Below are 27,176 nucleotides of genomic sequence, written 5' to 3' on the forward strand. Positions count from 1 at the left end.
TGTGAACTGCATTGAATATGGACCAGCAGTTTTCCTTAAGGACCAGCAGTATTTGCTACATGTCGGTCCTTATGACCAGTAGTCATTTTCCCTTAAGTTCACACACTGCCTTTAATGGGAAGTGGTGTCCTGCTGTTTGCAAAACATCGATTTCAATTTCTCCGGTGTTTGAAGCTGCCAACGTAACGCTCGTCCTGATTGGCTATTCAAAAGCGCGAGATTTAAACGGGATTGTAGATTACATCGGTTCAGATGTGGGAAGGCGGCGATCACTCCGAACAAAACAAACGTCACAACACGATGAATAGAGGTAAATAAGGACATCTAGCCGCTTTCACCACATCAGATTTTAATCAGATTGAAAACTATGGTACTTGACGAACCCGCATCAATAGTTTTTCTTCCACTCTAGGACAGCCTTTGAGTGACGTTTTATGATACTCGGAGTCGTAGTAGACATTACCTCATTTCTTTAAACTACTTCTACCTTCAAAATCTCTGTTTTATAACTTTAATAGCCTTGCGGATCGCTCGATGCCAAAATCTTGACGAGCTTGCCGTTTACGTTTAGACACTGTCATCGTACATAGAAACAAGTCATTAAGAATGACATAGTCCCCGCTATGATTGGGTTTTAAGGAACTGGCAGTTTATGTTGTCATTTTCTTGATATCACTACTCTGATCACGCAACAACACTTGTGTACCCAAATCAAACAGACTTAGATATGTTGTGTCTGCTCATTGGACATGGAACATGCCTACTCATGTTGTGTCTCCTCGTTGGACATGGGACATGCCTAGTCTTCAGGATGACGTCATGGAATAAACCATTCAACAATAAAGGATGGGTCGGGTACGGGGGTGGAAACCTGTTCAAGCATGTCTGAGTTATGGCTTTGGACATAAAAACTGCGCCAACAAAGTCGCTGCCAGGCAGCAATATCGGATTGTATCACAACAAAAATGGATATGCACATGTATGTCATAGAACACTGTCCTAATACTAACTTTGAATGAGATCTGTTCAAGCATGTCTGAGTTATGGCTTTGGACATGGAAAATTCGCAAACAAAATGGCTGCCAGGCAGCCATATTGGACCGTATCATGATGAAAATGAATATGCACATGTGTGTCATAGAACACTGTCCTAATACTAACTTTGAATGAGATCTGTTCAAGCATGTCTGAGTTATGGCTTTGGACATGGAAAATTCACAAACAAAATGGCTGCCAGGCAGCCATATTGGACCGTATCATGATGAAAATGAATATGCACATGTATGACATAGAACACTGTCCTAATACTAACTTTGAATGAGATCTGTTCAAGCATGTCTGAGTTATGGCTTTGGACAGGGAAAATTCGCAAACAAAATGGCTGCTAGGTGGCCATATTGGACCGTATCATGATGCAAATGAATATGCACATGTATGTCATAGAACACTGTCCTAATACCAACTTTGAATGAGATCTGTTCAAGTATGTTTGAGTTATGGCTTTAGACAGGGAAAATTCGCAAAAAAATGGCTGCTAGGCGGCCATATTGGACCGTATCATGATGAAACAAATTGACGTGCATATGTATGCCACTGTATGTTGCCCCTGTACCAAGTTTGAAAAAAATCGGTCCAGGCATCTCCAAGAAACGGCTCTGAACGGACAGACCCCAATCCATAAGTCCCCGTCCTGGACGACTAATAAACAACGCTACATTTACTACTACAGTACATGTGACTAAATGTATGTATTTGTAAGTATGATATAGACAATTTATTTTCCAGTAAAATGATACCTGATTTTCAAAGATTGGGCAATTCTAAGTATTTTTATATCAATTTGATTGCATACCACTCACTCTCATCTTATGTTAGTGAGGGGGCTGGTGGAGAACAATCCCATTAGGCCAATGGTGGTGAAAGAGTTAAGAACTTTTGATTGTTTTACAAAATGATAAAATCTTTCTAAACTTACAATGGGAAAATATTCAATTGTTTTAGAAAGAGAAGTGTTTTCTTACCATTAGCTCTGTGCGTTTTATTGAATAGATTTTTCTCAAATGCCCTCTGTTCCTTGACTGATGGGAATGTATCATCATAGTACTGTAAAAGATCAATATTGACAATTACATGTCTCATTATGCACATATAATCATTTTAATATTATTAAGAGTTTATTCAAAATAGAAACGTGTCATTTGTAGAATAATGATCTCTCTCTAGACAGAAATACCTGTCATTTGTAGTATAATGATCTCTGTAAAGACAGAAATACCTGTCATTTGTAGTATAATGATCTCTGTCTAGACAGAAATACCTGTCACTTGTAGTATAATGATCTCTGTCAAGACAGAAATACCTGTCACTTGTAGTATAATGATCTCTGTCTAGACAGAAATACCTGTCACTTGTAGTATAATGATCTCTGTCTAGACAGAAATACCTGTCACTTGTAGTATAATGATCTCTGTCAAGACAGAAATACCTGTCACTTGTAGTATAATGATCTCTGTCTAGACAGAAATACCTGTCATTTGTAGTATAATGATCTCTGTCAAGACAGAAATACCTGTCACTTGTAGTATAATGATCTCTGTCAAGACAGAAATACCTGTCACTTGTAGTATAATGATCTCTGTCTAGACAGAAATACCTGTCACTTGTAGTATAATGATCTCTGTCTAGACAGAAATACCTGTCATTTGTAGTATAATTGAAGTTTCTACCGAAACTAATTTCTGTGAAGAGAAAATACTCACCTTTATTATACTACTATTGGGTTACCCTTTTGCTTTTAGCCTAACTTCGCAAAATAAAGTCGTGACCCCTGACCCACCTGTGGCTATCCCATGATGCCCCTTTTCCCGCCAGTACTAAATTTTGTCATATTAACAGACAAAAATACGGAAAAGTACACAAAACAGGAACTGTGGGGTGGTGGGAGGGATTCACATAAAGGTGAGTATTTTCTCTTCACAGAAATTAGTTTCGGTAGAAACTTCAATTCTGTTCATCGAAAATACTCACCTTTATTATACTACTATTGGGTTAGAATTTGTCAGCCAATTAGGAGGGGGGAGTTCCTGACATCCCAATTATACAATGTGCTGACTGACACAGACTGGACCCAGAGACTGCAATTCAGATGCATCCTGGGCCATATCTCTAAGATAGTAGCTTATAAAAGAATTAGGAGAACACCAGGTAGCAGCTTTGATCACTTCTGCTACTGGAATTCCTGCATGTACTGCCCAAGAAGTTGAGATGGCTCTAACTTCATGGGCTGTGACCCGGGATAACCTTAAACTATCATCAGATGCTTCCTGGTATGCCCATCTGACTGTCTGAATAATCCACTTAGAAATTATGGCTGCCGAACAATCGCTCTTGTTGTCGGAGTCATAAGGGATGAAGAGACGTGATCTCTCTCCTCTGAATGAGTTTGTACGATGCAAATACCAACGTATGGCTCGAACCGGACAAAGTAATCTCTCTTGTTTGTCAGAACCTACCAAATTAGAGAGAGGAAGAAGGGTAATGGGGGAAGAAAAAGACCCCAGTACCTGGTTCTTTGCTAAGAAAGATGGGTGAGGCCTGAGAATTACTTGTGATTCAGACCAGGTAATTCTCCCCTTGCTCACATCTAAAGCATGGATCTCACTGCGTCTTCTGCCAGACGCTAAGGCCAAGAGGAAGACTGTTTTGAGTGTCATTGCTCTCAATGAAACTGATTGCATAGGTTCAAAGGGAGCTTTCTCCAGTACCCTCAGGACTAATGCCAGATTCCACTGAGGGACCGAAATAGGTTTAGGAGGACACTTGATATGGAAATGCCTAATCATGCTAGACAAAACTTTATCTTGACCAAAGTCTTTGCCTCCTGTACTCTTAATGGTAGATGCAATTGCTGCGCGGTATACCATTATAGTTTTTACAGCAAATTTCTTAACATTAAAGAGATCTAACAAGAAGTCTGCAAAGTCTCTGGTAGTGATATGGATTGGATCAATCTGCCTTCGCTGACACCAATCACAAAATCGTTCCCATTTGCTATTGTAAGTGCTGAGAGTACTTGCCCGCTGCGGTCTTGCGATAACCGCGGCAGAGTCAGTAGAAAATCCTTTCTGAACGAGGGATTTCTCGATAGTTTGAATGCGTGAAGACGAAAACTCTCTGGGCTGGGGTGAACAATGCTCCGACCCTGAGAGAGAAGGTCTGTCCTCTGTGGAAGCCGAATTGGGCAATCTACTAGAAGAGACAGAAGCCAAGGGAACCAAGACCGATTTGGCCATAGCGGTGCTATCAGAATAAGGACTACATCCTCCTCCTGTACCTTGCGAAGGACCAGAGGAAGAATCACTATTGGAGGGTAAGCATACGCTAATATTCCCTCCCATGAGATTGACAGCGCATCCATCGCTAATGCCCTTGTGTCCGGAGTTGGAGCTACGAACATTGGCAGTTTTGCGTTGTGGTAAGTTGCAAAGAGATCCAGCAGGGGGGTTCCCCAGTGAGCGAAGACCTGATTTGCTACCTCCTGGGGGAGATGTCGTGCTCTTAGGGTTATGTCCCTCTCTTTGCACCAAAACATCATGTCCCAGAGCAGATAACAGAGGTCTGGTGACTTTGTGCCCCCCATTTGTTTACATATGCTACCACTGTCGTATTGTCGGAGTGGAGCAGTACGTGGCGAGCCGACACCAGAGTCTCGAATTGCACTAGGGCTAGAAAGACTGCCTTGAGTTCTAACCAGTTGATGTGTCTCTGACTTGTTACTCCCCCCCACTGACCTGAGGCCACCTGGGAGTCGCAGTGGGCTCCCCATCCCTCTTTCGAAGCATCGGTGAAAAGGGACAGGTTCGCTTTTTGATACGCTAGGGACCTCCCTTCTAGCAAATTGTTCTCGTCCACCCACCAAAGCAGGTGCAAGCGGAGAGACGGACGAATAGGAATCTTGAAAGAGAGGGGGTGTAATGATGGGCGCCAGAATCGTGAATCGGTACATGAAAATATGCGTCCTTTAGATCGATTGACGCCATCCATTCCCCTGGCTGAACAGCGGCGAGAATGGATAGCGTGGTCTCCATCTTGAACTTGGACACGGTCATGAATTGGTTCAGTGCTGTTAGGTTCAGAATTGGGCGCCACCCCCCCGATTTTTTTGGCACCAAAAACAGGTGGTTGTAAAACCCTGGACCTGCATTGGTAGCGTTCACCTGTCTGACTACCCCTTTTTTGAATTGCTTCTAACAGAGCTTCTCTTTTTTGCTTGTTGCCTGGAAGCACTGTGACAAAGGGAGACATTGTAAGTGGTGGGTGACGTTCGAACTCTAGGCGATAACCCTCTCTTACTATTGAAAGAACCAAGGAATCGTCGGTAATCAGCTGCCACTCTTTGGTGAATGACAGGAGCCTTCCCCCTACTGGCCCTACGCTTGATTGAGAGGGTGTAGTAGGGGCGGCAAAGAAGACGGGAGCACCGTCAGGAATGTTGCGCGAAACCACTTGCACCCCTCTCTGAGGGTGGTCCGGGTTTGCTGTCTTTGTTCGTCACAGACCACTGAGGCTTGCCTCTACCACGGCCTCGGGAAGTCTGTCTGCCCCGTCCTCGACCCCTCTGTGAACCTCGTGAGATGTTTGTCACAGGGGACTTACTACTGACTGGGGACTGTTTGAAGTTTGTATGCGGTTTCGAACGAGGAGTGTCAAAAATCAAACGCTCCCGCTGCTTTGCTTCGCTGGCACGGTTAGCTATAGAAGTCAAAGTGCCAGCAAATAGAGAAGGTGCATCAATCGGTGCTGCGCGAACTTCCTGTTTTAATTCTGTTGGCAACACAATTGAGTTACGACGCAGAAAAGCATCTCGCTGAAGGAGTAACAAGGCAGCACGTGACCTAGTCGTTTGCTCAGTCACGTGGCTAAGTGCTTTATTAACTACCTGCATCAGACGAAATATCTTCTGTGAGTCAGGATGGGCGGACCTCATCTCTGACACCGTAGTAGCAAGGAACCAATCGATAGAGGAGAATATCCGAAGGGATAATGCGTATCCTTCTCCTAACCGTGATAAGTGTTTATTATCAATGGTAGTATTCTTAAGACCATCACGATCTTGGTCAACAGCGTCAGCATCAGTGTCCAGCTCTGGAAAGTTGACACGTTGATCGGTTGCGTGGGTACGATAAGGTTTCCCTGGATAGCGGAACCAAGGGTACCTATTCATTCGCATTGGCGGCTGACCTGGACCCTTGCCACAAACCTCTGAGGACACTTTACCCTGTACTGAAGTGACCATAGCTGAGAGGGGGAGTGTAGCAGGTTGATACTCCGTCTGTTCGAGCTGGCCCTCCAATGCTAAGCTTGTCTCAGACTGTACCGAATTCGTTGCAGTGGGACGGGTACATTTATCTGGGAACTGTTGATAAACCCATTCAACGCATTGACTAAATGGAATATCAGCAAAGCGTTCCGGAGAGGGCGCTCTCCCCTCTGATTCAGAGGGCGGCGGTCTAACCCGATCGTCATCCGAATGGTCAGCGCCCCCAAGGAGGTCGCGATCCTCTGGGGCCGTTAAGGACATTTCATCGGGATCGCGTCTCCATAGGGATCCGAAACGTTCGCCCTGTAAGCGGCAGAAACGTGTCGGTGAAGACGAGGGAGAACGCTCTTCACGCGTTACCGGAATGCGTGGTCTGGAAGAGCGTCTCGGTGAAAGCGATGATCTACGATCCCCGCGCCTCGGTGGACTGTGCGAGCGGCGTGGGGAACGAGAGCGATCTCTGCGAGATCGAAGTACCCCTATGTCACGTTCCGTTTGCGGATTGCGTGAACGACGGTGGCACTGGGAACGGTCATAAGGCGGCCGTGACCTCTCTCTATCTCTATCCCCTCCTCCCCAGGGACCCCTAGACTGATGGGTATCCATGGTGGGGGGGTAACCATAAGGTGACCAATAATTAGGTGGAGGCCAAAACCCTGTAGGTTGGCCAAAGGCAGTCCAAGGAAGTGGATTTTGTCTTGGATCCAAATCTGTGGAAGTTTCACCTTGTGGGTAGCCCATAGCATTGAATGGATATGGTAGCGTCCCCGTAGGAGGCCATGGTATCGACCTAGGATCAGGTGACTGATCATGTGATCCGCTAGCGGTAGGACGGGAAGTGCGTCTTTTGACTTCCGGTATTACCCCACGCGAAGAATCTAGACTATTCGACGGCATGGTTTGACGTTCACTGAACGACCCTTGAACGGTATGTGGACGGCTCGAAGGGTTTACGTCAGTTCGCCTGGGAGGTTCTCGAAACCGACCGCTATATTGAGGTGTCGGAGACGGAGAACGAGAATCAGCTTTGTAGGAAGAGGGGCTGTCTGTAATTACAGGACACTCTCCACTAACAATACCCGTATCAGGACGTCCCTTATCGGACGAGTCCTGCATAGGTCCACGAGAAACCCGTACTTCAGAACCCGTTGTGGTTAAGACCTCGCCCTCAGAAGGGCGTTTTGTCGTGGGAGAACCCACACTTACACAAGACTTACCTGAAAATTTATCTAAATCAATGCTCGGAGCAGCGGAGGTCCGCTTACTCTGCTTTGATTTTGGTTTACGTGACGATTCAATAGGTTTATCGAATTCCTGCCACTGATCGTCTGCCCAATGACCGCATACAGTTTTGCATGGTGAAGTACGGGAACACTTCCGACAAGAAGGGCAAAATTTGTGGAGGTCCTCTATGTGGAAAACATGTCCACAAGACCCCTTCCTTTGGTTCGGAAGCATGGTTTGAAAACACGCTTTAAACAAACAATAGTCAAAAGCGGAAAAAGAATGAAACGGTCGTGTAACGGAATACAATAGACGACCGCTCAATACAAACAGAACAAACAAAGAAAAGCGAAGCTTAAAACAAGCACAATTGAATGAAAAGAATAAAAGAAAGGACTCAGCTGGGTTTCCAGGGACTTGGGTGCCACAGAAGTCAGCTATAAAAATCCACCAAGGCTTGAAAAGGCTAATTTGTCGTGAGCGAAGAAAATATACGTCTTCTTTCGCTCGCAAAATTTAGTACTGGCGGGAAAAGGGGCATCATGGGATAGCCACAGGTGGGTCAGGGGTCACGACTTTATTTTGCGAAGTTAGGCTAAAAGCAAAAGGGTAACCCAATAGTAGTATAATAAAGGTGAGTATTTTCGATGAACAGAATGATCTCTGTCAAGACAGAAATACCTGTCACTTGTAGTATAATGATCTCTGTCTAGACAGAAATACCTGTCATTTGTAGTATAATGATCTCTGTCTAGACAGAAATACCTGTCACTTGTAGTATAATGATCTCTGTCAAGACAGAAATACCTGTCATTTGTAGTATAATGATCTCTGTCTAGACAGAAATACCTGTCACTTGTAGTATAATGATCTCTGTCTAGACAGAAATACCTGTCACTTGTAGTATAATGATCTCTGTCTAGACAGAAATACCTGTCATTTGTAGTATAATGATCTCTGTCTAGACAGAAATACCTGTCATTTGTAGTATAATGATCTCTGTCTAAACAGAAATACCTGTCACTTGTAGTATAATGATCTCTGTCTAGACAGAAATACCTGCCACTTGTAGTATAATGATCTCTGTCTAGACAGAAATACCTGTCACTTGTAGTATAATGATCTCTGTCAAGACAGAAATACCTGTCACTTGTAGTATAATGATCTCTGTCTAGACAGAAATACCTGTCACTTGTAGAAGAATGATCTCTGTCTAGACAGAAATACCTGTCATTTGTAGTATAATGATCTCTGTCAAGACAGAAATACCTGTCACTTGTAGTATAATGATCTCTGTCTAGACAGAAATACCTGTCACTTGTAGTATAATGATCTCTGTCTAGACAGAAATACCTGTCATTTGTAGAATAATGATCTCTGTCTAGACAGAAATACCTGTCATTTGTAGTATAATGATCTCTGTCTAGACAGAAATACCTGTCACTTGTAGTATAATGATCTCTGTCTAGACAGAAATACCTGTCATTTGTAGTATAATGATCTCTGTCTAGACAGAAATACCTGTCATTTGTAGAATAATGATCTCTGTCAAGACAGAAATACCTGTCACTTGTAGTATAATGATCTCTGTCTAGACAGAAATACCTGCCACTTGTAGTATAATGATCTCTGTCAAGACAGAAATACCTGTCATTTGTAGTATAATGATCTCTGTCAAGACAGAAATACCTGTCACTTGTAGTATAATGATCTCTGTCAAGACAGAAATACCTGTCATTTGTAGTATAATGATCTCTGTCTAGACAGAAATACCTGTCACTTGTAGTATAATGATCTCTGTCTAGACAGAAATACCTGTCACTTGTAGTATAATGATCTCTGTCTAGACAGAAATACCTGTCATTTGTAGTATAATGATCTCTGTCTAGACAGAAATACCTGTCATTTGTAGTATAATGATCTCTGTCTAAACAGAAATACCTGTCACTTGTAGTATAATGATCTCTGTCTAGACAGAAATACCTGCCACTTGTAGTATAATGATCTCTGTCTAGACAGAAATACCTGTCACTTGTAGTATAATGATCTCTGTCAAGACAGAAATACCTGTCACTTGTAGTATAATGATCTCTGTCTAGACAGAAATACCTGTCACTTGCAGAAGAATGATCTCTGTCTAGACAGAAATACCTGTCATTTGTAGTATAATGATCTCTGTCAAGACAGAAATACCTGTCACTTGTAGTATAATGATCTCTGTCTAGACAGAAATACCTGTCACTTGTAGTATAATGATCTCTGTCTAGACAGAAATACCTGTCATTTGTAGAATAATGATCTCTGTCTAGACAGAAATACCTGTCATTTGTAGTATAATGATCTCTGTCTAGACAGAAATACCTGTCACTTGTAGTATAATGATCTCTGTCTAGACAGAAATACCTGTCATTTGTAGTATAATGATCTCTGTCTAGACAGAAATACCTGTCATTTGTAGTATAATGATCTCTGTCAAGACAGAAATACCTGTCACTTGTAGTATAATGATCTCTGTCTAGACAGAAATACCTGCCACTTGTAGTATAATGATCTCTGTCAAGACAGAAATACCTGTCATTTGTAGTATAATGATCTCTGTCTAGACAGAAATACCTGTCACTTGTAGTATAATGATCTCTGTCTAGACAGAAATACCTGTCATTTGTAGTATAATGATCTCTGTCTAGAAAGAAATACCTATCATTTGTAGAATAATGATCTGTCTAGACAGAAATACCTGTCACTTGTAGTATAATGATCTCTGTCAAGACAGAAATACCTGTCATTTGTAGTATAATGATCTCTGTCTAGACAGAAATACCTGTCATTTGTAGTATAATGATCTCTGTCAAGACAGAAATACCTGTCATTTGTAGTATAATGATCTCTGTCTAGACAGAAATACCTGTCACTTGTAGTATAATGATCTCTGTCAAGACAGAAATACCTGTCATTTGTAGTATAATGATCTCTGTCTAGACAGAAATACCTGTCACTTGTAGTATAATGATCTCTGTCCAGACAGAAATACCTGTCACTTGTAGTATAATGATCTCTGTCTAGACAGAAATACCTGTCAGTTGTAGTATAATGATCTCTGTCTAGACAGAAATACCTGTCAGTTGTAGAATAATGATCTCTGTCTAGACAGAAATACCTGTCACTTGTAGTATAATGATCTGTCAAGACAGAAATACCTGTCACTTGTAGTATAATGATCTCTGTCTAGACAGAAATACCTGTCACTTGTAGTATAATGATCTCTGTCTAGACAGAAATACCTGTCACTTGTAGTATAATGATCTCTGTCAAGACAGAAATACCTGTCATTTGTAGTATAATGATCTCTGTCAAGACAGAAATACCTGTCACTTGTAGTATAATGATCTCTGTCTAGACAGAAATACCTGTCACTTGTAGTATAATGATCTCTGTCTAGACAGAAATACCTGTCATTTGTAGAATAATGATCTCTGTCTAGACAGAAATACCTGTCACTTGTAGTATATTGCTGTTGCTATGGGTGTGGTCTTCTTGCTAACCACATTTGCATACATTTTACAATGTTTATTCATTTGTCTTTCAACAACTGTTACCTTTGCAATATATGCAGGGCTTGAAATAATGGCCTTTTACTTGCCCTGGGCAAGTGATTTGAACGCTTGGACAAGTTGTTTTGAAAAGTACTTGTCCCAAGGGGCAAGGAGAATTTGGTATGATTATTGATCAGGGATGTTTTTTTGCCTGTGTTCATGCTGTACTTATCAGACACTACACATGTCTGATAGGACTTTGGATACATGTATAACCATGGTGCCAACAAGTCTGGAAAATTATAACATTGTATCAATATTGAGAAGATGTCTTTCTTGACTGACCACTTTTCAAAACAATCTGGACCAGCTGTCCTTGACATACTTTGTTTACTCTATCAAGAAAACATACCTGGAATGTGACCAGTGACTCATTGAATATTGTTCAACAATAGTAAATTACAGCATGATTTTGCAGGTTTTGGGTGTTTGTATCAACTGCAAATTTTGTGGAAGAAAAATAGTTGGTGTGGATGAGGTAGGAAAGAAAATATATTGACATGGTGCAAAAGGAAATACTCAGAAAGATTTTATGTGTTGAAATAAATGTTCATTTTTTATATTGATAGCTTATGAAAGTGCTGAAAAACTTGTGATTATTTTAACAACTACTTTTCACAGGTGAACAAAAAATTGTATGTTATGCTATAGTATGAATATTAATTAAGCCATATTATCTAGGACTCCTGTTTATTTTGGAGAGAACTTTTCTGTACCCACAGAAACTTTTAAAGTGACATTTTTTGACAATAAACAAAAGAAAGACCAATCAATCACAACAGTGCATTTGTAAGCCACAAAAAAAAAACCCCACTATTTTGAATGGGCAAGCACTTTTTGATTTGGGCAAGTACTTTTTGTTTTCTACTTGCCCAGTTACAAGCGAAATTTTTGCATTATTTTGACCCCTGATATGTGATTATTTGGCTGTTGCTATGGGCATGGTCTTGTTGCTAGGCAAATTTACATACATTTTTTGAATGTTTATTCAATTTTCTATAAATCCCGGTTACCTTCGAATATATGTGATAATTTGGTTGTTGCTATGGGCGTGATCTTATTGGTAAGCAAATTTACATACATTTTTAAAATGTTTTTTCAATTGTTTATTAATCCCTCTTGTTCTCTTTGTGAGATACATGGCAGTTTGAATGTTGCCATGGGCGTGGCCATGGTTGCTAGGGATATTCGCATACATTGCTTGAATGTTTACTTGCTTGCCTACCAGATGATGTTCTTATTTAACCAAAATATACTGCCATTTGGTTGTTGCTAAGGGTGTGGTCATGGTTGCCAGGGCCAACTATGTCAAATGTTTCAGTCTCACTGACCAAGTACTTTGTGAGATAAAAGTTTTTGTCCAAAAAAGAACATTTTTACCTAGATGCATTCCCTTTAAAGGTGATTCAAAATGCTCACATTCACTATTGGTATTTTTCTAGACGACATGTTTGTGAAATGTATACCGGTTTTAAAACTTTTAAAAAGCATCTGCAAACACCTTAAAATGACCTTTTTTCAGTCAGTTCCCTTCGGATTTACTTCGAGAGTTTTTGGGTATTTCCGGTCCCACCTAGACCACAGGATTATATGACGTCATAAGGGGTACTGCACGTAGCCTATGACGAGCATAGTCAACAGGTGAATAAAACTCAACAGCGTTGTGAAAAAATACATTGCTGGTTGTTGTAATAGATATCAGTAAACAAAACTACAGTCTACATGTCTTATTAACCAACATTTACCGATATTTACTCACACTATCTGACTAATTACCAGTGTCTGTGGGTATGAATGCAACAATACTGTGTCCCCATACTATGGCAAAATAAATCAAAACGGCTAGACTAGATATACATAAACACTTGTAATGTCGCGTGTTTCACATTCATTGACTTTTATTTGTCTGATTTTTTATTATTTGCCGACAAGAAGCATTACGATACCGTCGTGACGCGTTGACGGCATCCCGAGGATGGCATATTTTAGCCCAATAGTACTCGTGTCGCGTCACCTTTTGAACGGCGCATTTAACAACAAAGTAAACATGTTACATCTCGATAGTGAATATGAGCATTTTGAATCACCTTTAAATTTCAGCCCAATCTGCTTTAGTAGTTTTGGAAATATTGATTTTTGACCAAAAAGACACATTTTTAGCCCTAATTTGCATATCACTGATGGGACCATCATATCATGAACAATTCTTAGTAAAAACACCCTGAAGAATGTTTCACCCAAATTTCAGCCCAATCTGCTCAGCAGTTTTTAAGTTTAAGCTTTTTTGACCAAAAATCACATTTTTTGACCCAAATCACATCGTGATAAGATCATTTTGATTTGAACAATTTCCCAACTAGACACCCAAGGTAATACTTGTACATTGTACACCCACCAAATATCATGACAATCAGTCTAGTGGTTTTTGACATTAAGTCGTGCACACACACACACACACACACACACACACAGACAGACACCGGGCAATCCCTCAGTTCAGTTGTGCTAAAAATTCATTTTGCATGTAAATATTGACTGAAATTGGTGAACGCTTACCTTTGAAAGAATCCTTTCTCCATCATTATCAAGAATGGCAATGGCTTTTACTGAATACAGTGACGGCTCCTAAATGAAAAATAACAAGATAATTGTCACATACCTGAAATTGAAATTGGCCTAACTTAAGTCGTGGGTGATGTTTGGTTTCCGAACATGAGGGTTTGCTGCAAAATCAATTATTTAGTTATATTACTGTCAAAAGTGAAAGGAAACTATTACCAACCAAGAAACACTGATTTTGTGACCCCTCTTTAAGCCCCTAAGTTTAAATATATTACAGACAACAGATAAAAGACAATGAAGGAAAAGAAAATATGTTACTATAATATTAGTACCTAGAAATGTAGTAGCTGCAATAATTGTCACGACTGTTGTGATTTTGATGGTATTTTCTTGTTTTTATTGAATCAAACACTACAATAAGCCATGTTCCGTCACACGTGATCATATGACACCCTGTGTGACTCTCTATAGCAATCATTACAGCTGTTGCCATAATAAGTGAACCACAAAGCAGTATTGTGTGAAAAACACTACCGCAATTCTGGTTTAAACATCGGAACAAAAAAGGCACAACACTGAAGAAAATACCAAATTAGATTATAGATGCAGTAGTGACTGTGTACATAGCAGTTTCGCTCAATTGCTCTCAGTCCTTGGCTAGAACTTAGAAGCCCATAAGAAATAAAAAGTAAAATGAAAAATGTTGAGTCACATAAAATAAAATATAAAACATTTGTGCCAATGGCGTTGTAGCACAACTGTACAGTTTTTAAAAATATTTACCCACATGCTGATCCATGCTACACTACTGGAAGAAAAATAGTTCGGGTGAACTCGCGAGGAAAACGCAAGTAAATCGCGATGAAATCGAGGGGACACGCGAGGCGTATTCAACGGCCCCTCGTGTACTCTCGAGTAAACACACGTATACGCGAGTATAGTGGTACATCGCGAGAGACTTCCTCGCGAGTTGATGAATTTCAGTATGACCGGGATCGAGTGTGGATAGCATGCATATGTATACAGACAAGTCGTGAAACGGGTGCAAGCCTATCTTTTTAGTAGTACACTAGCTCATGGAGACAAGTAAATGTAGTGTGTTTTACAACACTTTCGTCTTGACACATGCCATGCCGGATTGTAATCACAACACATCGAAGCCCATCGTTGCATGTTACCATTGCATTGTTATTGTCCTGCTTGTGTTACTTACGAATATGCCTCACTTCATTCTCTACCTTCATGACGTGTCTATTGTTAAACCTTGTTTTCAAATACCTTTAATAATTCACTGTAAGCAGCGTGTGAGCCTGGTGTGTGAAATCTGGTCATTTTTCGATACAAATATTCCTTTACCGTCTTCGCAATCGAAAGACCAGCGATAGTGCACAGTGCTGTGCATAAAGTGAGAGAAGGGGTATACTCATAAAATGGAACAGCCAGCTTGTGCATTATGGGGCATCGCGATCAAACATGGTGGCGTTAAGTAACTTCGGCCGTTTGGAACTGGATAGGTTCCGATTTCGACACTTTTTTGCAATCTTACAGTCAGCTACTATCGTCAAAGAGATGTAAAATGGGCACATATTCGATCGATTGCTTATATTGTATCATTGCGAATGGAATTATTCTGTAGTTGGTGCGAGTGCATTTATGCATTCGCAGTTATTATTCTGTAGTGTAACAAGTCATTGAGATATATATATATATATATATATATATATATATATATATTAACAAGTCATTGAGAATGACATAGTACCCGCTATAATTGGGTTTTAAGGAATTATCACTACTCTGATCACGCAACAACATTTGTTAACCTAAAATAAACAGACTTAGATATGTTGTGTGTGCTTGTTGGACATGGAATATGCCTCCAACAATAAAGGATTGGTTGGGTCTGGGGATCATATCACGATGAAAATGGAGTCTGAGTTATGGCTTTGGACATGGAAAATTCACAAACAAAATGGCTGCCAGGCAGCCATATTGGATCGTATCAAGACGAAAATGGATATGCACATGTATGTCATAGAACACTGTCCTAATACCAACTTTGAATGAAATCTGTTCAAGCATGTCTGAGTTATGGCTTTGGACATGAAAATTCGCAAACAAAATGGCTACCAGGCAGCCATATTGGATCGTATCACAATGAAAATGGATATGCACATGTATGTCATAGAACACTGTCCTAATACCAACTTTGAATGAGATCTGTTCAAGCATGTCTGAGTTATGGCTTTGGACATGAAAATTCACAAACAAAATGGCTACCAGGCAGCCATATTGGATCGTATCACAATGAAAATGGATATGCACATGTATGTCATAGAACACTGTCCTAATACCAACTTTGAATGAGATCTGTTCAAGCATGTCTGAGTTATGGCTTTGGACATGAAAATTCACAAACAAAATGGCTGCTAGGCGGCCATATTGGATCGTATCATGACAACAATGAATATATGCACATGTATGTCATAGAACACTGTCCTAATACCAACTCTGAATGAGATCTGCTCAAGCATGTCTGAGTTATGGTTTTAGACAGGGAAAATTTGCAAACAAAATGGTTGCTAGGCGGCCATATTGGATCGTATCATAAAACAAATTGACGTGCATATGTATGCCATAGCATGTTGCCCCTGTACCAAGTTTGAAAAAAATCGGACCAGGCATCTCCAAGAAACGGACAGACGCACGGACAGACAGACGGACCCCAATCCATAAGTCCCCGTTCCGGACTTCGTCCGCGGGGACTAATTAGTGCGAGTGCATTTCTGCACTCGCAGTTGAGATAGGATTATGACGTTACGTATCATTAAGGAACTCTCGGAATAGGAACAGTCTAGTATTCAATGCAAACATCAGTTCTTTTTGGAATACGTAGTGGGCCTTTTAGTTTGCGCTGATAAAATCAGCTAATTCAGTGGTAAAGGACACTGGATTTCGGGTGAAGTGCCTGAATTTTTTAAAAAATGTTTTGCCAACATTGCAATACTGTGACATGCCAAATCTGGATGACTGATAGGATGCTGTTTTCTTTCGGCTTTATAAAATAGTATTTGCTGTTAGACGATAGTTTGGCATCCATCAAAGCCTGACATAAGTTTCGCGTGTACAGCAATGGCATTTTTGTCACAAGGATTGTTATGTTGACGGTGAAGGGTATAAACACCACCGACTCGAAGTTCTTTGCTTCCGTAGCGGCATCCCGACAACAGATTATGACTTGGACCATACTGTACTGAACGCTGGGAAAGTTCGAACATAACTGCATCTGTCTCTGGAAAGTCTAATTTTATAGTGATAACAACCAATCAAAAAATTTCAGCAGAATGATTGACATTATGTTCAATTTATTCATTGAAAATTAGCAATTTCGAAGTACCGCCAAAGTTGTTTGTCCCCTTTCAGATACTGTACATGTATAACGTTCTCGGGTGTGTTGGGGCTGAATGATTGACAAGCTACACTTTTAATTTATTCACATAACTGTCATGGGCATTAACAAGCTACACTTTTAATTTATTCACGTAACTCTCATAGGCATTTTGCGACTACTGCCAAAGTTGTCGGTCTCCTTTGCAACAAGTTTGTAGTTGTGTAGGCTACATACGAATGATAAGTAAGACGCCAGATTAATGTATATTGATGAGCAAAATATTTACTTCTTTAAAAAAAAAGATTTACAGGTTCGTTATTATTTCGATATTCAAGCGCTTTCCATTTCAAATTTGCAATTCAAAACCGATTGCCACTTTTTTTGGAAACTGTCGTTTTACTCAGTTGCAACGTCAGTTCCAGTTTGTCATCAAGATGAGCAGCAAGATACTGATTGCCGTCAATGAAGTTCAAAGGGACGCTATCAAGGCTCTCTTTGCAAACTCCGAATGGGAACTGGTTATTGATTCCGAGTCACCCGACCTTGACAACACTGGCGTTGTTGAGTCAACTGACGACTCGGAGGTCTCGGCCAGCAACGACAGTGGTATTGATATCGGTGACAAGGCCTCGGCCATCAATGACAGTGGTATCGGGGACGATCTGCAAGATCAAAACAACGACATTGCTTTGCATCAAAATGAATGTCCGCACTGCCTTTGCTACCCGTGTGTCACAACATACCGACAAGACTGGCTTGGTATGGGCCAGGAACCTTGTGACGAAAATGTTTTGGTTCGCCATCGGCTCTACCGAAAGTATTGGAATATGCTCGACCGAAGAAATGCGTGGAACGATCCACGCTACTTACATAGGAAGCAGCAACTAATGCAGGCTGATGATGTTGCCATCAGTCGTAGGGAAGTGATGCCTAAATGCGTCACTTCGCAGGTACGGTCTCTTTATCCAAATTTACCCGGTGTGCCGTACAGAGGTCATAGCTGGGCGTAAGCTGGGTCTAACCGAACGGCTGAAAGCCACAAACCAAACGGCCCTTTTCAGGGCCACCACATCCTCCAAAAAGAGTGTACCTTACCTAAACTACACATTCATGTTTTGCATATGTCGGTGTTGTCATTTGTTAGCAATTTTATTCGAATTTGAGATCAAAACACCTTTCTAATTGGTTTTCTACTGTATGTGTAAATGGTACTCCCATTACCAAAAAATAAAACCCAAACAGAAAGACAATCACACACACACACACACACAAACAAACAAACACAAAATAGTCACATTTCTACCACTGTATACTTTTGCCTTGTCGCCGGACCGTACTTCTGATTTGATCATTACCGTTATGTTATTATGGTAGGTAGAGGTAAATAATCTAGCGAATTGATTATCGAGATACTACCACCCCCCAGGGAGTTACGCAAACGTTTACACAGTATTTGAGTGACAGCTGTTTGGACGCTTCTAACCTAACATTTCGCCACATACCACATGACAACATACATCAAATTTCACTCCCAGATCATCATAATTTACAAAACAATTCACACAGGCACCTCTTCTACATATTTATAATTCATTTGGGGATACATTTAGAGTAAATGCTCGGGAAATAGCCGTGATTTTGACAGTTTTCTTGGAGCACCCAGGCGATGTTAGGCGTACGAGAGGCTTTGCATAAATGAGCGTCCCTACTGTAATCCTCCTTTTATAGTCGATACGGGCCTTTAAATCTTACCTATGAATCTCTATATTCAGACAACTTTTTAACATGGTTATTAACAGTAAGGTATTGGTTCGACGGACCAGGCAAGGTAAAATTTGTGTGGTCCGCCCCAAAAAAACGCTAGTCCTGGACCCAGGACCAGTGGATTTGTTCACCCCAGACAGTTGTATTTTATCTGTAAGAGTATTTTTAGGAGAGAATTTTCCAGAAGCAATGAAGTTCACTTTCATCTACAATAGACTGAATTTAGTGACAGGGTAGACTTTCAATGTTAACACGTTTCAAATTAACAAATTAACGTGCTACTTAGTAGTACCAGCTGATCAATGTAGTTTGACTCTGACTTTGAGATAACAATTTACTATGTAAAGAGCAGGCTGTGTTGTGAATTTTACTTGCCCATCCAAGAACAAATGTGGTAACACTGATAACATTAGGTAAGATTGTACAAATAGCACATACCATTTCTCGGTATGGTTGGTCTTTGAATTTTGAAATGTTACATCTTAATTTTGGTGAAAATGAAACCAAGTGGTGTGTATTTTTGATTATGGAATGTTTAGTCGAGTATTTTTGTTCCAACTCTCACACCTTTTGAGCATACTAGTAAATTTACATGAACTATTTTCTGAGGGATGACTTCATTTTGTAAAAGTGGTGCTACTTGTGCGCCTGTTGGATAACAAAATAAATCATTCGAAGTACATGAATAGACACAATAATAAAACCATTTCAATACTGATTTCAGTGATCAACATATAACATGTTGTATGTAGCTTGAATTATAATAAGATGAAGTTGTTGTTGTTGTTGTATATGAAATTGTATTTAATATTATACTTCATAATGGTATGAACGTCTGTAATGAGCCACACTGTCCCATTTGACCATTATCACATCCTAATCAGTAAACAGAGTCATTAGATGTGGGATCCTGTGCTGTTTATACTTTGAAAAGTTACCGACACTGATTATATTGTATGTCTTTGCTTGAAACTTGTCGTCTCATTCTTCATTGCCACAAGCAAGCAAACGCAATGCTGTTATTTCCAGAGTTGTATGTAAACGCAAATACTATAAATAGTATAAATAGACGAGATCAAGCTGAAAACTTGAGCGACATAATAATCCGTTTCAAAATGCTGTATGTGTGGCTACTTTTGATGTGATTTTGATACATCTGAACACTTCTTGGGTCTTGAAGGCTCCGTAATTAATGTTGGGGTTAGGAAATGTCCGATTTTTTTGTACGGCGTAATTTAGCAAAAAAATTCCCCCTTTGCGATACAGATCAGAATCGCTTCCGTATATTTGCGTTTACGTCACTACGGGAATTGTAGCGTTTGCTTCCAGTTAAACATCGGTACGACAAAAAGCACAAAAACAGCAGAAAAACCCTCAAAATCATAGTAAACACTACAATGTATTGCGGCTAAGTAACAACTGACATAAATGAAGGCCAAATTGAAAACCGGAAGTTGTTGTTGTAGAAGTAGAATGTGAGACGAGGCCGAGACTATCGGAGCCGTAATGACCAAACAATTCGCCAATTGTGATAAGTGCATTCTCAATAAACACTCTGACATCAAAACTGGCTTACAACTATCATAAAAAGGAGGACAAAGTTTTGATCTGCCGGTAACTTACGTGGAGTGGGGTTTCCATGATCAGTGCTGTGCTAACTGTTCAACGTGTCGTTCTCACGTGAGATCTCGTAACTGACGTTATTATGAAAGCCTAATGTATGACTGCATCAAATAATTTCATTGGCTTATTCGGCTACGCTAACAAAACGTAAACCAATCAGAGTTACTTATTTTGTCACGAATTTTGCGGCCATTTTGAATGTTCCATCTAATGTGTATCTTTTCCAGGTCTACCAGATTGACAAAGAATTTGATCAACATGGATACGTGTATTTTTAAGACCTTAAAGGAAGGACACTCAGCGTCAGCTGTATTAAAAGATATTCAGGTATGCATTATATTCTGTGTGATGCACAGAAATTTTGCCGGTGACATTGGGCAGCTTGTGATGATAATTTAAAAAAAACAATAGTTGTTCATCGTCACTTTTAATATTGTTCATAGTGTGTACAGGTTTTGGACTATACCGCTTACGGGCTGGGAAATACGATGATTCAGATTGGGATTCATTTCAACATTGAAACTTTTCTTGATTTACATTCTATTATTTTGCGTTTGTAGTGGCATAGTCGGTCCCTCGTCTAGTCCTGCTTACATGACGGTGCACGGGTCTATATTACTAACTTGACTCTAAACACCGTCATGCAAAGAGCAATAGAGTCGGCCTATTACGACACCACAAGCAAAATGTATGCGTGCCAATTGCAAGAGAATTGCCTACCCAATGATCAAATATTAGCAATCGATCGAATATCTACGCCATTTCCATTCCTCTGACGGTAGTATTCCCTGCTCAGATCACAAAAAGCGTCGAAATCGGACCTTTTCAAGTTCGAACTGCAACATTCAAATAACCCTCGTTAACACCGCCATATTTGATATCGTTGACCCAGAGACACTTGCGCCGACGTATGTAAGGAGAAGTGATTAAATTTACGGTAGAACTTGAAAAGTTCCGATTTTGATAGTTTTGGTCATCCGCTATAGGACTTTTGCAGTCAAAATGAGGTAAACCGACTAAATAATAGATTTGTTGCTAATATTTGACCACTGGGCGATTTTATTCCTTAGTTACCGGCATTTTTTGTAAGTCCGTATTTTGCGGCTGGCTCTTTGCATGACGGAGGTACATGTACATGTAGGAGGGACAATTGTCAGAATCGAGTCCCGGATTACTCCGCATGCAAGCAGGACTATCCCTCGTCTAGTTCCTAAAGTATACCAATTACCATACATGTACGCGTTACTCTAGCCACAGTCCTGTCCACCCTCTATTGATAGAGGGGTTGTGCTCTAGCACTAGTAGCAGTAGTCTTGCTGCTAGACGTTCAGGCTTTCTTTTGACACTATAAGCGAACGATAGTGATGTTCGGTCGTGTGTCGTATTCTATCGGGAGAACATCCAAGGTCTAGCAGATAGACTATAGTAGCAGTAGTCAAGCTCTGGATGTATAATACGCTATGAGGTTCGACACGTCGACTCTTCCCTCCTCTGCTATGGTTCTTCCCTATTATAAATAGTGAGATTTCATTCTCACGGCTTTACAGAATAAAAACCATACCCATACTATTGAATATATAAAATACAGAAATTAACTTTAGATCACTAAATTCAACCTATGTCTTGTGTATTCTGTCAACTATTTGTAACGTTCGATAAAGATGCACACAGACACTGTAGCTGAAGTCATCAATACCAAGTTCTTTTATTTCCAAGTCCACATTAAATAAGGCGAAATTCAGTAGTACATACAGTAGAAGAAAAGACCTGTGTACAGGAAGTACAGAAAATATCCGTATAAATAATACAGCTAGGCAGTATATTACAATACAAGCAATACAGCAACAAGTTCAATGTATTGTTACATCGGAGAGATCACATGCTGAGCAATGAATAGACTAGATGACTACACCATTACAGCATTACAATAATATAAAGATCTGTTGATTGCTTACTAATAATACACAAAACTCACCTTGACAGGATGCAACCTGAATCTGTAATCCTATACAATTCTCTGCGCTTCACACTAAAACACCTGTTTAAAGTGTACATGCAAAGGTTGGTAATTTTTTTCGTAATTATGTTTATTTTGCCATAAAAATAAATGAAATTGCATTCATACCTCTAAATATTATGTGCATTGGCAAGAAAGTCGCAAAAATACTTGTGAAATCTGTTCACAGTCTCACTATTTATAATAAGGAAGGACCATAGCGGAGAGAGAAGATGTGTCGAACCTCGTAGAGTATACATCCAGAGCTAGCTGTGGATGGAGTCTTAGTTGCTGGATGAATATATGACTTTCATAAGGTGTGAGTGCAGATTGACACCTCTACAAATATCCACACTAATAACTGCCCCATCCACATACATTGTACTAGTTTTGGAGATACACTTTTTGGACAAAATTGTACCTTGTTTGCTCTAATTTGCATTATACTATTAATACTAATGGGATACTCAAGTATTCAATACCATGTTGTGTACACCCCTCGAAACATCCTCATGGAATTTCAGCCCAATATTACTAGTAGTTTTGGAGTCTGGGTAGTTGGAGTTTGGGTAGTTGGACAGCTTTCCGTTAAGTCGTTGTAGGCGCTGATTCGGCTGTAGAATTAGTAATTTTACTTTCCATAGTATCTTTCCGTAGTATAGCAGGATCATGGGCTTCGACGAAGTGGCTAGTGAGTACTTGTCTCTGTGATATAGTTATTTCCTAGTCACCCGCTTCCTCAATATCTGTGTCCGTTTCTGGATCGGGAGTGATGTTGAAAATTTGTTCAACGATGGCTGTAAGGCACGAATACCTGACCTGGACGAGTTTGTATGTTGCTTTGATAATAGTGTAGGCCTTTGACTTATCATCTTCTTGATCGTACTGCTCTATTTCAGCTTCAGCTTTGTTTAAAACTTTAGTGAGTTGTGCTCGGCACACTGTTCTTCGTTTCTTGAGTTCATGGAGTGGGTCTTGAGCGACTGTGTTGTGTCCGGCATCGGTAGACATCGTGATATCCTGGTCTCGGCACCAAAAATGTAGGGAAGAATTGAATTTTAGAACTGATTCTTTGTTTTCGGACGTCAGAATAACTCCGGACTCGTAGTAGTTAACAACAAACACAAATATTTATTGATAATTCGTTAGGTGATTACAAACTTGCAATCACCGTCGAACACAACTCAACAGCCTAACAGGAGCACGTTCGTTAAAAAAAATTCAGAACTTTCAGCGCGAGAGCCAAAGTCGTTAATAGCCTCGCTTTCACGATAAGGTTGAGAAGAACTATGATTGGTTAAAAGATTATCTATGTCACGTGCTGAAACAAAAGTCAATCATGATGTAATTCAAAGACTGTGTAAGTCACGAGTCATGTCAGAATCATTGTAACATCAAACTTTAGCATGCAAACAACGAATCCACAAATCTTTAAATTACACAAATTGTAAACATCAACAAATAAACATTCTTTCACGACAAATTTACTAACTTACTGGCAGTTGTTATGGAAACATGTTTTGGGGATACTAATAATATATTTGTGTAGAAAACATCTTATCGATAATAAAAGACACACTCGATCTAAACAACAATACATGTAGTGACTACATAGTATTCTGTACCAATCAATATTTATCTCAGTCTTTCTTCATCATATTACAAAATGTGTTGTAACATTATTTGTGTTAGTCTCCAGGTATGTCATCATATATTTCCATTATTCAAACAAAGAGTTTAATGTATAGAAGCTGTATTCCCTATTTTCAGTTTAAAGCCACCCTGTAAAACTTTAGGTGACTGTCCAGTTTTCCATTGATGGATTACAGGAAGACAAAGTGGGATTTAACTCAAAACATGACCATTGCTATGGTAACATGCATATTTTTGGGAATAGTCGTTCATGTATGCAAGTTGACACCTAACACAGACAGACACATATTCAACCTAAACAGTAAAACACATTAAATTGTTAACATGATACATGAACCCATCACATACATGTAGTACCCCACAGTTATTGTGATATCAAAGTAACCCCACACAGTTATTGTGATATCAAAGTAACCCCACACAGTTATTGTGATATCAAAGTAACCCCACACAGTTATTGTGATATCAAAGTAACCCCACACAGTTATTTTGATATCAAAGTAACCCCACACAGTTATTGCGATATCAAAGTAACCCTACACAGTTACTGCGATATCAAAGTAATCCTACACTGTTATTGTGATATCAAAGTAACCCCACAGTTATCGTGATATCAATGTAACCCTACACAGTTATTGTGATATCAAAGTAACCCTACACAGTTACTGTGATATCAAAGTAACCCTACAGTTACTGTGATATCAATGCAACCCTACACAGTTATTGTGATATCAAAGTAACCCTACACAGTTATTGTGATATCAAAGTAACCCCACACACTTATTGTGATATCAAAGTAACCCTACACAGTTATTGTGATATCAAAGTAACCCTACATAGTTATTGTGATATCAAAGTAACCCCACACAGTTATTGTGATATCAAAGTAACCCCACACAGTTACTGTGATATCAAAGTAACCCCACACAGTTACTGTGATATCAAAGTAACCCCACACAGTTATTGTGATATCAAAGTAACCCTACACAGTTATTGTGATATCGAAGTAACCCTACACAGTTATTGTGATATCAAAGTAACCCCACAGTTATCGTGATATCAAAGTAACCCCACACAGTTATTGTGATATCAATGTAACCCTACACCATTATTGTGATATCAAAGTAACCCTACACAGTTACTGTGATATCAAAGTAACCCCACACAGTTATTGTGATATCAAAGTAACCCCACACAGTTATTGTGATACCAATGCAACCCCACACAGTTACTGTGATATCAAAGTAACCCTACACAGTTACTGTGATATCAAAGTAACCCCACACAGTTACTGTGATATCAAAGTAACCCCACACAGTTATTGTGATATCAAAGTAACCCCACACAGTTATTGTGATATCAAAGTAACCCCACACAGTTATTGTGATATCAAAGTAACCCTACACAGTTATTGTGATATCAAAGTAACCCAAAACAGTTATTGTGATATCAAAGTAACCCCACACAGTTATTGTGATATCAAAGTAACCCCACACAGTTATTATGATATCAAAGTAACCCCACACAGTTATTGTGATATCAAAGTAACCCCACACAGTTATTGTGATATCAAAGTAACCCCACACAGTTATTGTGATATCAAAGTAACCCTACACAGTTACTGTGATATCAAAGTAACCCCACAAAGTTACTGTGATATCAAAGTATCCCCACACACTTATTGTGTTATTAAAAGTAAAACCAACAAGGATACAAGAATATAACAAAACAGTTTTTGAAAATATTAAAGAAAGTAATTATTGAAAGCTCACAGCATCTGAAATCAATCAACAGTCTTGGTTTTACTACTTTATAAATCACACATTCCGAGGGAGTCATTAGTACATTGTAAGTCTGACTGGTATTGAGAAGTGGGTAGCAAAGTTTATAGTAATAAACCAACTTCATCCAAAACAGCACACACTTTTTGAAACTGAAATTGGCAGATGTAAAGATTAAAGTTAGTTTTTTCTCTGTGTAAACTTTTTATTAGAAAATTGTCGATCAGGCCTTTATTACACACAGCTTAGGAAAAAAAAATTCTGTCATATTGATAAAGAGTGGATGTTATTGTTAACACATTAACACAGTACGTGTATGTTACCCCAACAACCTTGGGTTTTTAATCAGAAAGCCAGAATGAGATATATATGTATATGTTATTTGCCAAATACCGTTCCATATCTTGCTGCGAGAGGTAATTTTTCCGGTAATAACGGAGAGCCGGAGGCGAGCCGTTATACCGGAAAAATTAACTCGAGCAGCAAGATGTGGAACAGTATTTGGCAAATAACATACTTATACGTCACCTGCGACTATGAATTAATTTTTGAATGTCTAAAAATGCTGTTTCATTTTAAAATAAAATCACCTCCGCGTTATACTGCTGAGCGTAGTATCATGCACCACTCCGATAACTGCAATGCGGTTGTTTACACGTCAGCCTTAACTTTATCATCCAATCAGAGTTTGCGTTTGCTCAGTAGTATGACGTATTGTTTACTATTTGCATATCACTCAGCGATATTTTCAAACTTATAACCATCAGCTGAAAAATGAGTGCGTCTTTGTTTTGCTTACTGTATTCCATTAAATGTACAAAAATGTTCGTGATATGCTTTCTTGCTCTAGTTAAGCAAAAACTGCACCCTCTGTGGTGGTAATTTTCATATTCTTCATAAATTTAGGAATTCATGTTTATGATCGCATGACGACCGCGAGTTCACCGTCACTGGACTTTCGCCGTTCTGTGTGGAATTTTTGGCTTTTTCCCTGTAACATGAAAAGTACAGTTCAAAGACTTGTTACAATTTATACAACGGTGATATTTTGTTCGGTTGACAACAAATTTGGCATTGGGAATGCTTGTTATAGCTGTATTTCTAGTTGTCTGCTAGATTTGTTTACAAGGGGACGTGCAGTGATCACGTGATACAAGCAAAAATACGGCTGTTGGTGGAAAATACGCCTGTGTATCTGCAGGGCTCTCGACCAATCAGAATGCGAGATTGGTGACAGGTGACGTATAAGTACATGTATGATCCTGTTTCT

General features: G+C 39.6%; 2 protein-coding genes across 3 annotated transcripts in view; one reads left to right on the plus strand and one right to left on the minus strand.

Moving 5' to 3' along the window:
* LOC144445482 (coatomer subunit zeta-1-like) overlaps nt 1-20,559 on the minus strand; it is a 49,412-nt gene extending 28,853 nt beyond the window's left edge. For both annotated transcript variants that reach the window (XM_078135046.1, XM_078135045.1), the window contains exons 1-3: nt 20,477-20,559; nt 13,693-13,761; nt 2,022-2,103 (exon numbers count right to left, since the gene is read on the minus strand). In XM_078135046.1, coding sequence (XP_077991172.1) covers nt 2,022-2,103; nt 13,693-13,761; nt 20,477-20,494 — 169 coding nt within the window. In that variant the 5' untranslated portion in view covers nt 20,495-20,559. The remainder of the gene's footprint in view (nt 1-2,021; nt 2,104-13,692; nt 13,762-20,476) is intronic.
* A 140-nt stretch (nt 20,560-20,699) lies between these two features.
* LOC144445422 (separin-like) overlaps nt 20,700-27,176 on the plus strand; it is a 179,089-nt gene continuing 172,612 nt past the window's right edge. The window contains exon 1 of the mRNA XM_078134961.1: nt 20,700-20,803. Within this exon, the coding sequence (XP_077991087.1) occupies nt 20,735-20,803 (69 nt within the window). The 5' untranslated portion in view covers nt 20,700-20,734. The remainder of the gene's footprint in view (nt 20,804-27,176) is intronic.

The sequence above is a fragment of the Glandiceps talaboti genome, chromosome 14 (genome assembly GCF_964340395.1).
Source record: "Glandiceps talaboti chromosome 14, keGlaTala1.1, whole genome shotgun sequence".
NCBI lineage: Eukaryota > Metazoa > Hemichordata > Enteropneusta > Spengelidae > Glandiceps > Glandiceps talaboti.